General features: G+C 35.4%; 1 protein-coding gene across 1 annotated transcript; it reads left to right on the forward strand.

Annotated features, from left to right (window-relative positions):
- Positions 1–213: 213 nt before the first annotated feature.
- On the forward strand, positions 214–16,970 carry LOC118577966 (selection and upkeep of intraepithelial T-cells protein 1-like). Its single transcript, XM_036178593.1, has 6 exons — positions 214–289; positions 6,886–7,233; positions 9,549–9,830; positions 13,604–13,714; positions 16,081–16,188; positions 16,846–16,970. Exons 1-6 carry the CDS (start codon positions 214–216, stop codon positions 16,968–16,970), a joined length of 1,050 nt encoding a protein of 349 aa, XP_036034486.1.
- Positions 16,971–18,393: the final 1,423 nt, after the last annotated feature.

An 18,393-nucleotide genomic window follows, 5' to 3' on the forward strand; every position in this document is an offset into this window, starting at 1 on the left:
CTAGTTCTCCAAAATTCTTCTCAAATGCTTATTCCAAGTGTTAAATTTTCCTGAGTTTTTATGTCTACTTTCTAGGTCTGTCAGAAAGGGTGAAGAATGCCACAATTTTACAAATCTCTTATAGTGACCAATCTATTTACTCTTCTCTCCTGTGTCTGTATCCCAATGCTATTTCCACTCTTTGTAACTTGCCTCCTTCTTTTTATAGGTGCAATGGGATCTATAGGACTATGTTTCTATGGACACTGTGTTGTCATGTTCCTTCTTCAGATGATCACACCAAGCTCAGGTATAAATCTGTCACTCACTCCTATAGCTTTAGCAATGTCAAGTGTGCCAGGAATAAGGATCAATAACATGGGCAAGACTTTAATACCATTATTCCTAAGGTTCTAGGTAACTGTATTAGTTACTTATTCCTGCTATAAAATACCACTACCAAGGCAACCTAAAAAAGAAACCATTTAATTGCGCTGAGGGTTTCAGAGGGTTAGAGTCCATGATGGTGGAACAAAGACCTGAGGTCTGTACTGAGAACTCACATCTTTTAAGCATAGGAAACACTGGTACTCAAAGCAGCCTCCAGTAACTTCCTCCAGCAGGGCCACACCTGCTAATTCTTCCCACACAGTTCCACCAACTGTGGACCAAATATTCAAACATATGAATGTGTGGGGCCATTTTCATTCAGATACAGTAACCATAGGTTTAGGAATGAACCATTCTTACCACCAGATCTTCTTAGATTTGTATCAGGTTTTTGGGAGAAAATACAAGTAAAGAACATTAAATGCTTGCTCCTCAGAATCCAATATTCATATTAAGCAAACATCTCTTATATACCACTTTTATATTGAAGAAATGGTTCAGGTTGTAGATTTAATGGAAATCTCTGGGAGCTATAAATACATTAAGATGAGGAAAGTTGAAGCCTTAGTCTATAGTATACAATTGAATTTGTAAGGGGATTTGTACAGTCAATATATAGATTCTTTTTGGAGGCACATGAAAGAAAATATGAGATAAGAAATGGCACAGAAAGTTCTATTACAAGCTACATGTTAAGTGGTAAAATTCTTATTGAATCATATTTAATTGGGGCTCACATTTGGCCAGGTTGCCACAAATGTGTTTTCACAGTCTAAGCATAACTGTGAATACATCTGTAAACATATTTCTGTAAGCAGAGCTGCTGGCACATGTTTACATTTTACTATTTTATTATGGCATTGGAAATATTACTCCACATTTTTGTCATTTCATATCCTTATTGATGGTAAGTATGAGATTGCTAGGTAGGTCTTACAACTGTCAGTATCATTTTTCAACATCTTCATATGAGAAATTAGAGTCTCTGTAATTACACTTTCCTTTTGAATTAATAATGCCAATTATATTTCAAAAATTGCAATTTTTTTCTGAAGTACACTTATGTCCTATTTCCTTTACATTTCTTATTTTCTCTTCCTTGCTTTTTAACAACTTTTAAGAACCAATTTTTCTCTGTTGTATCTTATCCAAGTATTTCTGTTTTAATAAAATTCAAAATAATTGCTAAATATATTTGGGATGTGTAGAATTTTTTGCTTTGACTTTTTATTATTTTGTTGATGATGAAGTTGTTTCCCCAAAGTCTCTATCATGTTTCATTTCTCCTTTTTAACATTTAAATTTAAAATTTTATAGAAAATATTTCATACAATATATTTTGATCATATTCTTTTTTCTCCCCAACTCCCAATAGTTCTTCCCCACCTCCCTACCCCCCAAACTTCATGTTCACTCTATCTTTCTCATTATCTCTCTTTTTGAACCCACCATCAAAAGTTTTATAAGCTTCATTTTCCAGAGCATCTTTGGCTTCACAGGAAAATTGTGCACCAAATACACACAGTTGCCAAATGGCCCAACTCTATCTACTTCTCATCTATAGATTTGCCTAATTATCTCTAGTTAGTATGATACATTTATTATAATTAAATCATCATAGGTAGATTATTACTAACAAAAAATTTAACTTTAAATTAGAGATAATGGAGTAATATTCTCTGGTTCCTAGATCCTGGTGAACTGTATATTGATCCTACCTTATTTACTTCAAAAATAAGACTCATGGATGCTAAAGTTGCTGAACAAAAAACTAAAGTTATGAATATCTAATTACTTAAAATATATCCTTGCTAGTGATGCATGTCTTTAATCCCAGCATCAGGAAGGCAGAGGCAGGCAGATTTCCATGTGTTCAAGGTCAGCCTGGTCTACAAAGTGAGTTCCAGAACACAGAGACACTGTGTCTCAAAAACAAACCAACCAACCAAACAAACAAACAAATAAACAAACATTGTCCTATGGAAGCAAATTTTTAAATTTTTAATTAAAATATAATTCCATCACTTACCTCTCTTCTCCTTTCAAACCATCCCATGTCTCCCTTCCTGACTACTTGTCAAATTGTTGGCTTCTTTTCTTTAATATTGTTTCACACACACAGTGAATATATAAATAAAACCTATTTAGTTCATTTAGTGTTGATCATATGTATATGGTTTTAGAGTTAGCTACTTGGTATTGAATTACCAAAAAGGAGGGCCATCTCTGGGAAAGACCAGTTTTTCCTCTCTCAGTATTCATTAATTGTCCATAGCTCTTCATCTAGGGGTAGAACCCTGTGAGATTTCCCCTATCTATATTGTCATGTCAACTGGTGTAGTCTTTTTTCAGTTCTTGTTTAGATAGTTATGTTGTTGAGATTTTGTGGGTGTAATTTTTCTTGTCATATCTATTAGATACAATCTCACAGCAGATTTACTGGTCCTCTGATTCTTACAAATTTTTTCTTCTTTAAACAGATGTTCCCTGAGTCTTATTTGTATGAGTTGTGTTATACATGTGGCTAGGTTCCCCATAATCAGTTCTCTGCATTTTGATCAGCCGTGGCTTTCTGTAATGGTCTCTGTCTTCTTCAAAAAGAAGTTTCATTGATTGAGGGGTGAGGGCTACATTTATCTCTGGATTTAAGCATAAGTATTTAGAGTAGTGCAGTTAGGAATTATACTGGATTAGAAAATGACAGTAGAAGTAAAAAATTTCTGTACACCTGAGGAAACAAGTGAGTGAAAAGGAAGCCCATGGAGTAGTAGAGAATTTTGGCCAACTATACATCTGTCAGAGGATTATTTACAAATATACAAATGATTCAGAAAATAAAGAGTCAAGAAAAACAATCAAATTAAAAAGGATCTGAGCAAAGAATTCTCAAATGAAGAAATAAAAATGGCTAAGAAATACCTCAAACTATCTAGTGAGATGATCATGTGGGTTTTTTCTTTCAGTTTGTTTATATGGTGGATTACATTTGACAGGTTTTCATATATTGGATCATCCCTGCATCTCTAGGATGAAGCCTACTTGATTGTGGTGGATGTTCTTTTTGATGTGTTTTTAAATTAAGTTTGCAAGGATTCTATTGAGTATTTTTGTATCAATATTCATTAAGGAGATTGGTCTATAATTCCCTTTCTTTTTGTTGTGTTTTCATGTGGTTTGGGCATCAGAGTTACTGTAGCAAATAAAAATTTTCCCAATCTAAAGAAGGACATGCTATAAAGATACAATAATCTTACTGAGCACCAAATAGAGTGGACAAAAAAAGTCTACTCACCACATGATAATCAAAGCACTAAACATACAGAATTAAAAAAGAATATTAAAAGCTGCAGAAGATAAAGGCCAAGTAACATTTCAAGGCAGACCTATTAGAATTACAACTGACTTTTCAATGGAGGCTCTAAAATCCAAAAGGGCCTGAACAGATGTTTTGCAGACTCTAAGATACCACGGATGCCAGCCAAGACTACTCTACCCAGAAAAACTTAAATCACTGTAGATGGAGAAAGCAAGATACTTCATGACAAAGTCAAATATAAACACTATTTATCAACAAACTCAGACCTAAAGAAGGTGCTAGAGGAAAACTCCAACTCAAGGAAATTAGCTACATCCATAAAAACACAGGAAATAGAAAATTTCATACCAGCAAAATCCAAAAAAGGAAACACACACACACACACACACACACACACACACACACACACACATGCACACACACACACTATTACTACTACTACTACTACTGCTACTACTACTACTATAAAACAACAACAGAATAACAAGAATTAACTGTCATTGATCATTAGAATCTCTAGCTGGAAGTTTTCTTGTGTCCTGCCAAGTCCTGTAGCCACTTGGTCCCAAGTAAACACACAGAGGCTTATATTAATTACAAACTGCATGACCTTTGACTCAGGCTTCATGCTAGATCGCTCTTTTATCTTAAATTAACCAATTTCTATTAATCTATATGTTGCCATTTGGCTGTGGTAGGCAGATGGCGTCTCCCCTTCCTGCCTGTCTCTTTCCTGCATCTCTGTTTGGATTTCCCAACTGCTTCTAAGATGCCTTACCATAAAGCTAAAGCAGCTTATTTATTAACCAACAAGAACAACATATATTCATAGCATACAGAAATTCATCCCAGAGAAAGTATCTCTCAATATCAATGGCCTTAATTCACCAGTAAAAAGACATAGGCTAACAGAATGAACATAAAAACAGGAGTCATCCTTCTGCTGCATACAAGAAACATCCTTCAACATCAAAGACAGACATTACCTTAGAGTAAAGACTTGGCAAAATATTTTCCAATCAAAGGGACCAAAGAAACAAGCTGGTGTAGCAACTAAATTGACTTTAAACCAAAATTACTCAAAAGAGATGGACAAGGACATTTCATACTTACCAAAGGAAAAATCCATCAAGATGATGTCTCAATTCTGAACATCTATGCCTTAAATACAAGAGTACCCATATTTGTAAAAGAAATATTCTTAAATCTTAAATCACACATTGAATTCCACACATTAATAGTGGGAGACTTCAATATCACACTCTCACCAATGGACAGGACATCCATACACTAACTAAACAGAGAAGTAACAGAACTAACAGATGTTATGATTCAAATGGACCTAACAGATATCTACAGAATATTTCACATAAACACAAAGGAATGTACCTTCTTCTTGGCACCTCATGGAAACGTCTACAAAATTAAACATATACTTGGTCACAAAGTAAGTCTCAGCAGATACAAAAGAATTGGAATAAACCCCTGTATCTTATCAAATCACCATGGAAAAGCTGAAGTTCAACAATAACACAAACTACAGAAAGCCTACAAACTCATGGAAACTAAACAATTCTCAACGACATTACCACTGGGTCAGGGAAGAAATAAAGAAGGAAATCAAAGACTTCCTAGAACTCAATGAAAATTAATGGACAGCATACCCAAACTAATGAGACACATTGAAAGCGGTGCTAAGAGGAAAGTTACTTACTGCATGCTTGCATAGAGAAATCTCATTGGAGAAATCCCATACTAGTGACATAACAGCACTCCTGAAAGCTCTAGAAGAAAATGAAGCAAACACAGCAAAGAGGAGCAAAAGCAGGAAATAATCAACCTGAGGGCTAAAAGTCAGTAAAATAGAAACAAAGAGAACAATACAAAGAATCAAGGAAACAAAGAGCTGGTTCTTTGAGAAAATAAAAACAGACAAACCCTTATCCAATCTAACTAAAAGGCAGGGAGAGAATATCAAAATTAACAGAATCAGAAATGAAAAGGGGGGCAGAATAACAGGCACTGAGGAAATCCAGAGAATCATTAAGTCATACTTCAAAAACCTGTATTCCACAAAACTGAAAAATCTAAAAGAAATGGACAAATTTCTTGATTGATACCACTTACCAAAATTAACTCAAGATCAGATAAGCAATTTAATTAGACCTATAATCCCTAAGGAAATAGAAGCAGTCATTAAAATTTCCCAACCAAAACAAAAGCCCAGGGACAGATAGTTTCAGTGCAGAATTCTACCACACTTTCAAAGAAAAGTTAACACTAATACTCCTCAAATTATTCCCCAAAATTGAAAGAGAAGGAACATTGCCAAATTCTTTTTATAAAATAAACCTTTAAGACCTTATTTTATTCTTTATGAAAAACAATTTTATTATTATTAAACACCAATTTATCAATTATACATTAGCACTTGGAACTGTTTAGCTTCAAGAGAAAAAAACCTTAAATTGATTTCATAATGTTGACAAACTCAGAAAAATAACAGAAGTGATTTTCTAAGTTTCTTACTGGGAAACTTAGAATACTAAGATGGTCAACTTTTTTTTTTTCTTACATTTAGTAAGTATGACAGGACAGAAATGAGAGACTATAAAATGTCTTCTATTCCCACTTTATTCCAGTTAGGGACTCGTTGTCAAATTTGAAAATTTATGAATTTCTAACCTGAAATAGAATCTTCTGTAACCACCTCAAATCAAAAGAGAAAGCAACAACAAGGATGTTTTAACTGGGGCATGCTTACAGAGGTAGACTGTGGTACTTTAGTGTATCTTGATGATTCTGAAGACAGAGGAGAGGGTTCTATGGTAACAGATTATAGTGAATGAAAGAGGGAGATAAATACATATTCAATGATTAAGAATTAAGCAGAAATGAACAAATATAAGAATTACACAATTCAAGAAGCTCTGTGTAACTTTGCCAGAAAAAAGCATACATTTATTCAATGGTTTATTATGAAGAACATCAAATATTAAAATCAGTTAAATCTATAAATTAAGGTATCTTTGGAATGAAAAGGTTATTAATAAAGGGATTTTTTTTCAGTCATGTGTTGAGGAAAAACAGGCAGAGGGGAAGAGGGAGAGGCATGCAGGATGGAAATAGGGAGAGACTGATTTAAATAAAATAAGTTATGTCCTGTCACTACTACCTTTGGTTCCTATTTTCCTTCCCAGAGGAATTCACAGTGACTGGCTCAGAGGGGCCAGTCTTGGCTCCACTGGGTGGAACCCTGGAACTCAGTTGTCAATTGTCCCCACCACAACATGCCCAGCACATGGAGATCCGCTGGTTCCGGAACCATTATATGCATCCAGTGCACCTGTACAGGGATGGTAAAGACCTGCATGGAGAAACTATCTCCAAGTATGTGGAGAGGACTGAACTCCTGAAAGATGCCATTGGAGAAGGAAAAGTGACCCTCAGGATCCTTAGTGTGACTGTTGATGATGATGGTCCTTTCCACTGCGTCTTCAAAGATGGTGATTTTTATGAAGAGCACATAACAGAGGTCAAGGTCACAGGTAGGCATGCATCTTTCTGAGGTGCCTATGAATCCACATTCTCAATCCATCAGAGTTTGAAACTTAGTGAAATGTTCAATGTTTCTGTGTCTATGTTATATTGATTTATTACTAAGATCAATTTTACAAATTTTGTTTTTCATTTAGATCAAAAATAAAATTATGGCCATGTACACATCAAGTCTATCAGTAAATTTTGTTTTAGGTTTACACAAATTGCTAGATTTCTAACACTTTTAGGTTTTTTTTTTTTTTTAGCAATTTCTAATAACATGTTAATAAAATGTGATTTTTACCAGTGCCTTAAACTTTAAAAGTTTTCTTTGTGGTAATTTTTATTCCCAATTCTCCTTAAATCAATTCACTGACTACTTAATGTGAGGTTAAAATTCCTGTATCATCAGTGTCTGACACTATGTAACATTTAAGTTTTTCTCGTCAACCCTGTAAACTGTTATGAATGGCAAAATAATGGCAGGAAAGTGATGTGGTGGTATTGTGTTCCCCCAAATATTGTGCAGGCTAATAAACTTATCTGGGGTCAGAGAACAGGACGGCCACAATATTAAACTTGAGGATAGTCAGTAGTAGCACAAGCCTTTAATCCTAGCATTCCAGAGACAGAAATATGTAGCCCAGGCTGGCCTCGAACTCGTGATCCTCCTGCCTCCACCTCCTTCAGCAAATCCTACTGGTGTGTGCCACCACAACAGGCAACCTCTGGATCTCTGAATTCAAGGCCACATTAGAAACAGCCAGACATGGTGACACATGCCTTTAATCCCAGAAATCGAGCCTTTAATCCCAGGAGTGACGGCAGAAATTAGAAAGATATATAAGGCGTGAAGACCAGAAACTAGAAGCATTTGGCTGGTTCAGCATTTGGCTGGTTAAGCTTTTAGGCTTTGGAGCAGCAATTTAGCTGAGATTCATTCTAGATGAGGACACAGAGGCTTCCAGTCTGAGGAAACAAGACCAGCTGAGGAACTGGTGAGGTGAGGTAGCTGTGGCTTGTTCTGTCTCTCTGATCTTCCAGCATTCACCCCAATAACTGGCCTCGGTTTGATATTATTAATAAGACCTATTAAGATCCCTGCTACAAAGTGAGTTGAAGTAAAATGAAATGATTTGTACTTGAGCATATGTGTTTTGGACTATACATAGTTAATACTTGTGAACCTTATATTTTCTCTCAACCTAGTGTTTCTGTGTCTATATTATATTGGTTTATTAATAAGATCAGTTTTACAAATTTTGTTTTCACTTAGATCAGGTGTGTTGGCACAGGTCTTTAATCTACATACTTAGGCAGGCAGATCTCCATGAGTTCATGTGTATGTAGAGTATTCCAGTCCAGCAAGGATTCCATAGTAAGACCCTGTATGAAAAGGAAATGGAGGAATAAAGAATGTAAGAAAGAAAGAATAAAAAGAAAGAAAGAACACCACAGCAAATATATATATATATATATATATATATATATATATATATATATAATTTCAATTGATTTAAATTAATTACCTAAAATCAATCATTCTCTTCTGAAATGCCATTGCCACATTTTAGGGGTTTAATCATCTAATTTAGAAGGTAGGATTGGATCAGACAGCAAATATATAGAATCTATTGTATCAGAAAGCTGTTTTAGACAGTTATTTGGGGGTTACGTTGAATCACAATTCTTTCTTCTCTACATTTTAGGCACGTCTTATGTCCCAGATAATAGTCTAACACTTTCAAAGACATTAACTTGATCTAAATTAGTATGCACTGTATTTTGAAGACACCAATATATTATTTATTTCATATGAAATACACTGTATATAAATATCAACTGGATACACAGAATATGAAATTGAAGTTTTGATTAAAGACTCAAAATTGCATTTATGATATTGTTGACTTCAACATTTAAAATTGGGGCTCAAGGGTGATTAAGTGTTGACCATGGAGAAAACATTTTAAACCACAGATTTTATGCGGAAATAAATATTGATTTTTATTTATTATTATATTTCAATGTCCCAGACTAGTCTCAAATTAATAAGAAGTAAATATTTTTAATGAACCAGTAGATAAATGAAACAAGCACCTGTGTTTATGTAACAAGCACTTGATCATATAGAACATTTTGCTAATGGTGTACTGTGACTGTATATCAATTCTTCCCTATTTTTGAAACTCATATGGTCAGAGCCCTTGACTCTTCAGGCTTTAGTAATCAGTAAAAATGGAGGCGAGAGTTTTATTTTTCTGTTCTATTCCCCAATTTCATTCACTTAAAAATGCTGTTTCATTCCTGTGTTCCCTACCAGCTGTGAACTTGTGGGTACAGATCCACCTGCACCCTCCTAATACCAAAGGTTTAATAGTGGAGTGTCACTCTGGAGGTTGGTTCCCACGGCCTCTCATAGAATGGAGAGACGGCAGAGGAGAGGTCATTCCAGCTGCATCAAAATCTCATTCACAGGATGGAGACAAACTGTTCATTGTGAGCACGACCCTTCTTGTTAAAGACAGCTCCTCCCAGAAAGTCATTTGCTGCTTTCAGAACCCTCTGACCGGCCAAGAGCAAAGGACGAGTGTTGTCCTTTCAGGTAAAGTCTGAGTAGTTGTTCTTCATTATCAGCTATTCAGATAATTTAAAGCTAAACAGAATGATTCATTTTCTTTCTTGACTTCATTTCCAAAGCACTAGGTTATTTTAGTTTTATTCATCATTTTGTTTTAGTCTTGATTATTGTCTTTTCCACATTCATTTATTTTACTTTGCCTTCTAGATATTGGAGTACTTTGGCAATTACAAAGCTTTCTTTATTTGGGGGGATTTTACACATGTATATAGTGAAATATGATCATACTTATCTCACTTTTCATCTATCCCATTATCTTCCTCAACACATACATCTCCCAACTCCATGGTTTTTTTTAATTGGTAACTCAGTATGTCCATTTAATGCTCCCCATATGTGAAGGACTGTAGGGGCATCCACTAGACCATGGGAAACCTCTAAGTGCTACATCCTAAACAGAGAATGAATTATCTTCTCTCAGACACTATCTACTGCAAATACTTCCTCAGTTTGGGATGGGACCTAGAGGACACAGATCCCCATCTATGCTAGGAGTTTGACTGGCTTACTCTTATGAAGGTCTGGTATAGCTGCTATGCATCCATCTGTGCAATATCCATGCCATGTCCAGAATAAATCATTTTATAGCTTAGCACTCTTCCCCTCCTTCTTCTGGTTCTTAGATTCTTTCTGCCCTCACTTCTGAAATGTTCCCTGAACCTTAATGATGGTGGCATTAATACAGATGTCATGTTTAGGGGCTGAATACCCAGTTTCTTATTCTTAGAATTTTGACAATTGCAGAGGAGGCTTCTTTTACCAAAGGAGTCTAGGTATATGGGTATAAACACAATCATTTAGAAGACAATCAGTTAACACAAATACTGAGAAAAGTAACAAAAGCATTTCTCCCCTAATGTTTATGAGTTTCTGAGCCATGAACTTTTGACCAAGATTGCAATGTCAAGGATGAAATTCCCTCCCATGTAGGAGGTGTCAAACAAAATCAGAAAACAGTTACCCCATTATAGTTGTGCCACTATTGCCCCATCTCACTTGGCATCTCAGTATTATAGTATGCAGAGTTCAGCACCAGGCTGGACCATTGATGTCTTTTCTCCCCTAATCACCTTCATAGAAACTTCCAGTACTATACAAGCTAGCAGGGCAGAAGCTTGCTTAATTTGCTGCCTTCCAAATCATGCATCATATATTCAGCTTCTCTAAACAAAACTTTTGAAGTAATCCTTGACTTCTTTCTGTATGGAAGTAGATCTCTTTAAAATATATCTCGAGTCTCATTGTTATTGTAATCTCAAAGCAGAAATTTGATTCTGGGATCCAGTGACTCAGATTCAATCCTGTATTTCAAACGAAAAACAGTTAAAGATCTTGATGGTGAGTGAACTGAGTTTGACCCAAGGGACTTACATGGTAGAAAGTAAGAATACACTCACATAGTAGTCCTCTGATCTGATGTGCATGCATGAGCACACACACACACACACACACACACACACACACACACAAATATCCCCATCACACACAAATAAATAAATTTATAAGCTGAATAAAATTTAGAGAAGGATGTTGATGGTAACACATGATGTGGAACTTTAATTTTAGTGTAGTCAAAGTGCAAACACCAATCTGATGGCTGTCCTACAGTAGCATCAGCATTTTAAAAAGTGAATGAATAAATGAAAGAGTTGAGGGGTCCTAAGGAAGACACCATGGTATTGGTACCAAGAAAACTGTTGTTTTGTAAGGACTGGGAAACAATCTTCTTACGGTACTTTGTTTGTCAGACCTATGCTCCTGGGTGGAGTTTAATATATATTGAGAGATAGAGCAACTCATAAAAGATCAGGTCAGAGAAAAAAAAAAGGAGTCAATGTTGATGACTTCATTCTTCATCATAACTTTTGACCACTATCACCCCTGCCATCTAATTTTAAGACTCCATCACCCAGGGTCAGTTTTAGCAATAGGATCCTTGAAGTTTCCCATTGCTACTTTTGTGCATAATTAGATATAATCAACCAATAGGAAGAAAGACTTATTGAAATAGTAGTCATAAAACATTACTCTCTGTTCAAGTCCTTGAAAATTCACCCCATTTTTCCCAGAATAAAATGCCTCACAGTGTTCTGTGTTGAATGTGCCCATTACCTTATATATTCTCATCTCCTATGGGTTTCCATTATCTACACCAATTTACTCACATGGACTTGGCTGCTTCTCATCCATAGAGACTAACTTCTGCTCTCAGATATTCACTCTGGATGTCTTTTATTCTCAGCATGCTATAAATTCTACTCACTCCCTTATTTCTTTAACTGTCCTCTGATCAACTATCAACTATCTTATTAAAAATTACTTAGGTAACAATCTTAAAAGCATATGATCTTGTCCCTCTGTTACTTTGCCACTTCTTATTCTTTTAGCATTATTCCACTTTAACCCACTGTATAACTTAATTATATTATTGGCCTTTACCTATCTATGTCACAAAAGCATAAAAGTCTAATTTTGTTGGTTGTATATACTGATATGTATCAACTGTTTGAAATATTTTATACTGTATTATCTTCAAAGAACACCAATTATAAGTGTATTGGATTAAAATTCAAAGTGTGCCTTTGTAAACCGCCAAATAATCATGCATTTCTCAGTTGTTTATATGTGTTCATGATACCAATGTAAGATTGAGATGAAGGGAGGCATGTTGGAAACTCCAAAGAGTTATATAGGGCTAACTCACCTAACACTTTAGAAATTTAGTTTCTTCAAAATATCTCTGCATTTATTTTTCACTCAATTTTATTTTCTCATTCAATTAAATCTTCAAAAAGAAGTAAAGCTTTGTACTATACTTGTGTCAGAAATAGGGAGATATATAATTCCAAGATATACATAAATTTTAAACAATCTATCCTCCTTCCATTGTTCATAGCATATGTGTATATGCATATATGCATATACACATATACTCTTTCTCACAAACATATGTACATATGACATACTATGTGTATAGAAACATATATATATATATATATATATATAACATTCACACATTTATAATGTATTTACAACAATTGCATATATAAAAAACAAGAAAGAAAATAGGCAGAACTTGATATTTATTTACAACTTGAGTTAATCATAAAAAGCATATTTTATGAATCATATCCTCCTTAAGAAGTTGTGCTGTTTGAAAAACAAGTTTGAAGGCTAAAGGTAGAGCACAGTTGATAGAGCATTTGTTCAGAATGCACAAAGCCATAGGTCCAATCTGTAGCACCACATACAACAGGCTTGTTGTCCCCAGTAATGCCAGTACTAAGGAGGTAGAGGCAAGAGGATCAGGAGTTCAAGGTCATCCATATATGAATTCCATACTGCACACTGTATGAGAGCTTAGACAAAGGACTGGAAGGTGGAGTTAGGGATGACTTTATCATGGTTACTTGAGACCTGTGTTTGAGTCACAGGCAGAGGAAAGGCGCTCTTAGCTTTGCCTCTTCCCTTTCACTGAAGAAGCTCCTCTAAGGGAGTAGGAGGGAATAATTTTATACCAGTCTTAACACTAATTCATATCTGGCTGACCTTATTCCAGACCTGCCATGATTTTCATTGGGCACACAATAACTTTCTCCAAAGTGGAGTACATCTAATATGCCAGAGATAGGAGATCTTGAAAAAGAACAAACCTTGCAGACATCATCATTTGTTATTGGATAAGTCTAAACACTTGATGTTTCCTACATTCTAAGATTTGTGACCATCTCTTTCAGATGCATTTTTTTCATGGAATAGGATATGGAAAATGATTCTGGGTATAATATTATCTGTGATGGTATTCTCTGTAATAGTTTCCAGTTCTCAGCTATGTTGCAGACGTAAACGTAAGTAGGGTTGAAGGATGAGAGATGAAAAGTGGGAAAGTGGGGAGGGGTGGCTAAAGCTGAATGAACATTGATTTCCAAACCTCTACTTTTAGAATGCCCTAATGCCTCATCAGTTAGATATGTGTCCTTAGTTATTCCTTGTTCCTAGATTGTCTTATCTTTCTGCTGGAGCTGTTGACAATGTTGTTCATAAAACTTGGGGTCCTAGAACCCCAATCATGCTGGAATTACTTTGTCTTATTGTGACAGAAATTCAAACTAACCTAGAGAACTTTTCAAAACTTAACACCATTTTCACAGATTTGTCACTTCACTTCTTCAAGGATCCAAAAACTTTGTCAAGGGTAATAGTGAAGTTCTCAACTGTATACGGTAAAATGTAAAATGATTACAAAGAGGTCGCTTGTCATAGCAAAGGGAAAACAGATCAAAGTGATGTGTACTAATTGTAACATCTGGTAATTTACTTATTATAGTTGCATCTGTTCTCAACTATGCTGCTCTCAGGATATATCAAGATATATATATCTTGGCCTTGAAGGTGCTCTTGAAAAAGTCTCAAATACTGAGACTTTTGGAAGAGCACAATTAGGCATCCTAGATCTCCTTCCACATGTAGTTTAGACATCAGCTGAGGAATTAATTCTTAGTGATTTTACACATTTCTGAAGTTCTTGAATTTCTTGTGACACTGAAAAGTGATATTCTAGTCTGCTTGCTAGCATACTCCGATAGCTCCTGTTTTCTACCACTGTATCTAAGGGATATAGAGAGGAATGCCTGAAAGTCATGTAGTCAAAACTGGCCACAGTTTTACTGCCCCTGGGATACTTTGAAAGTGGTTTGTTTACTTTCACCTCCCTAACACTAAGGTGTGTGCTGCAAATATGATTTTATTCAATGTTAGGGACAGATCTCAGGGATTTGTACATACTAAGCACAGTTGTGGTATATTGTGTTTCCCAATATATTGTGCACCCTAATAAACTTATCTGGGGTCAGAGAACAGAACATTTACTAGATATAGAGGCCAGAAAATCGTGGCACACATACCTTTAATCCTAGCATTCCAAAGGCAGAGAACTGTCGGGATCTCTGTGAGTTTAAAGCCACACTGGAAACAGCCAGGCATGGTGACTCATGCCTTTAATCCCAGGAAGTGATGATAGAAAGCAGAAAATTATATTAGGCTTGAGGACCAGGAACTAGAGTCTTGTCAAACCTTGAGCTTTTATTTCAGGTGAGATCCATTCAGATGAGGACACAGTGGCTTCCAGTTTGAGGAAACAACATCATCTGAGGAATTGGCGAGGTGAGGTTGGATGTGGCCTGTTCTGTTTCTCTGATCTTTCAGTATTCACCCCAATACATGGCTCCGGGTTTGTTTTTATTAATAAGACCTTTTAAGATTCGTGCTACACACAGTATTTATTAACTGAGGTACATCTGTACACTGTTACTGCATTCTTTAAGAATGTAAGTTTAAGGATAAATACTTAGCATATATGTAGAGATTATGAAGGCTCAGTTAGTAAAGTGACATTTGTAGGTTCTCCTGCAAGATCTATGAATTTGGTAGCCCTGGATGTTTGGCCAGGTTCCTGTATCAGTCACGATTCCTTTTTGTTGAGCAGGTCATAATGTTGGTTACCACTGAAGCATGCATGACAGTATTGCATCCTTAGAGTTCTCATGCTATATGCACATATGTGTGTGTAACAACAGTTAATGAAAAAGTAGGCCATGAATTTGAAAGAGATCAGGGGGTGGGGTAATATGGGAAGGTTTAGAGGGAAAAAAGGGGAGAGGGAAATAACGAAAGTATATTATCTCAAAAGTTAAAAAAATTAATATAGGACTTATTCTATGTGTCTTACAATTGTTCACCTATCAAGGGTTAACCATGGCTTTTCAGAATCTATTGATTTACAGTCAAAAATATTTTTAAATAGGTTTACAATAAAAAATCTTCTCCCATTATTCAACTGTTCTCACTGGCACACTTTGAACTCCTAACGTTTTACTAACTTTTGAATACAAGGTATTGAATGGATCGTTTCTAAGGGGGTGATATTAATTTTATAACAAAAATTATCACATCACAGACTGATAGACAAGAGGGAGCAAAGTAAAAATGATCCTCTTTCTGCAGGTTTGTCAGTCTCAGTCTGGAACTGCTTCCATCCTATAAAGCCTTCTGCCCCTTCCTCATGCCAGTCTTCTGACCTTCAGTCCTAAGTCATGTTATGTTCTAATAAACACAGGGAGATGACATCAGATTACAGCTCTTGGTTTTTTAGTATACTTTTCAACCCTAAGGAATCTCTACACTGTAACCAGTGATTATAACTTTGTTTCTTTAGGTAGCTGGTACACCTGCAATGTTCCTTGGGTGATAGGTATATTGATAACGATGCTTTCAGTATTGATTGTCATAGGAGTCATGGTGTGGATGCATATGAAAGAAAGAGGTAAGTACCATCAAGTGTATATATAGTAAATATACTTTTTACTGAATGCCTAGTCACTGGTAAGACATTTGGCTAAAGAAAAGTGATGCTTGTTTGGATTGCAACACCAACAGGCTCCTGAACTACCTTACCTGTTCTGTATTATTGTTCACATCTGCCTCAATTTTGTAGGTGTAATGGAATCTATATAGACAAGGTAAAAATTGAAGATGAGGTAATTCTTTATAGTAATATGGACTTATAGCCCAAAAGCTGAATGCAGAACTCACAAATGAGGTAGATTTTCAGTAATTTTTTCATTAACTTTCTCTTGTGATATTTGAACACAGCCTAAAATTAAACTAGAGTTCATACACAAATTCATCAATATGTTTGTTATATGAGTGATCCTTTGGAAGTTTATAGACAGTGTTAAGAATCCAGTCATCAAAGATGGGCAGATAATTTCTTTGGTCAAAATGAAGTTCCTGTTTTTATTTTTTTTGTTTATTTGGTTTGAAGTCTATTTTGTAAGATATTGAGATAACTTGGCCTCTTCTAAACTCATACATCCATAGGCACAGAGCAGTAGAACCTAAGAAGTGAATCTATCATAATTTTGTAGTACAGCCTTACAATATCTGCTGCAAATTTCCTAATCTTTATAATTCTCTCTAGTTCCTGTTTCAGATGCCCATTTTGAACTGGATACTTTGTGGTTGGAAGATATAAGTGTCATCCTATGTGCACTGATGGTTTCTGCCACCATGCTCATTTCTTATGTATACTTCAGATTGATGTAAATGAGAGTGCATTAACTCATAGAATGTGCTTCTGAGTGATGTCAAGCTGTCTAAAAGCTGAAATTCCTAAACACAGTCGCCTAGTTTTTAAAAAATGTAAAGCAGAAAGCATGTGTGCTCAATAAAGACTTTCAATTTACAGCCTTCTCTAGGCTTCTGGGAAATTAGTTAAACAAATGCTGGTGCCTCAAATGCTAAGGACAGCCTCAGATCTTACTGCACACTTGTAAGAAATGTATCAGGGAAAGGTGGAAAGGCTGCTATATTTCATCCATTCTCTGAAGCCTTGAACAGTTTGTTTCCACTTCATCTCAAGTATTAAGATGATAGTTGAGTGCCATAAATTCCTCTATGAGAAGCATGCAAGTTTTTACAAGGAATAGGACAAGAAAATTCTCAATCCTACACTCACATCTTGGAAACATTCCCTAACTTATGCCTAAAGCTAAATGCCTAGGTTTTATTGTGCAACTTATAGTCTCTATGCAAACAGAAGTGTGTATATATATATATGTGTGTGTGTGTGTGTGTGTGTGTGTGTGTAAGCCAAACTTGTTTATTTGATCTACCAATAACCTATAACCCTAAAGTATTACATTAAAAATGTGCACACTATTAATCAAGTTTTAATTTTTATTGCTAGTGAGCTTTCCCCTCAAATACAATAAAAAGCTGTAGTGAGTTCCTATGGATGATACAGAAAAGTTATTAAGCAAATAGATTCATAGATTAAACTCAAAAGAATGATACACTATATTTTTACTTTTGCATTTTGTGCATAGGACTTTTGTTGAAGTTTCTGATATAGATTTGGAAAAGCCAAAATGAGAATATTCACCAAGCCTCAGCAGTACTTATCAAATCTCAGCAGTTGGAACGTAGCAAACACAAGAAACATGTGTTACACTGCAATACAAATTAGCATTCCTGAACCCAGCTTCTGCTAAGAAAAGTAACTCCTTCATTATCTTGTAGTCAGGAGGATAGGTTAACAATAAAGAGAAGCCACAAGAAATCTATAACCAATATTCTTCAACTCAAGTCACATTTACCTGTTGACTCAATAAACAGGGGAGAGTTAAGATTTAAGCTGTTCTTACAATGCAGGCAACCACAGGAACCAAGATGCCTCTTTTCAGCTACTCGTGATGTTAGTGCTATTAATACTACTTATTTGTATCCATTGAGAACAATGACACAGTTGATTTATCCATTTAAATATTTCATCAATTGATCTTCTTTATCTAGATTTCTATAAAAATAGAGTTAATGCAATAGATTCATTGTTTTCAACTAGAGATTACACAGTGCAAACTGAGAACATACTTTTCTTTCTTTTTTTAATTTTTTATTTTATTTTATTTTTTTGTTTTGAGACAGGGTTTCTCTGTGTAGCTTTGTGCCATTTCCTGAAACTCACTTG

Source organism: Onychomys torridus, chromosome 2, assembly GCF_903995425.1.
Source record: "Onychomys torridus chromosome 2, mOncTor1.1, whole genome shotgun sequence".
Taxonomy (NCBI): domain Eukaryota; kingdom Metazoa; phylum Chordata; class Mammalia; order Rodentia; family Cricetidae; genus Onychomys; species Onychomys torridus.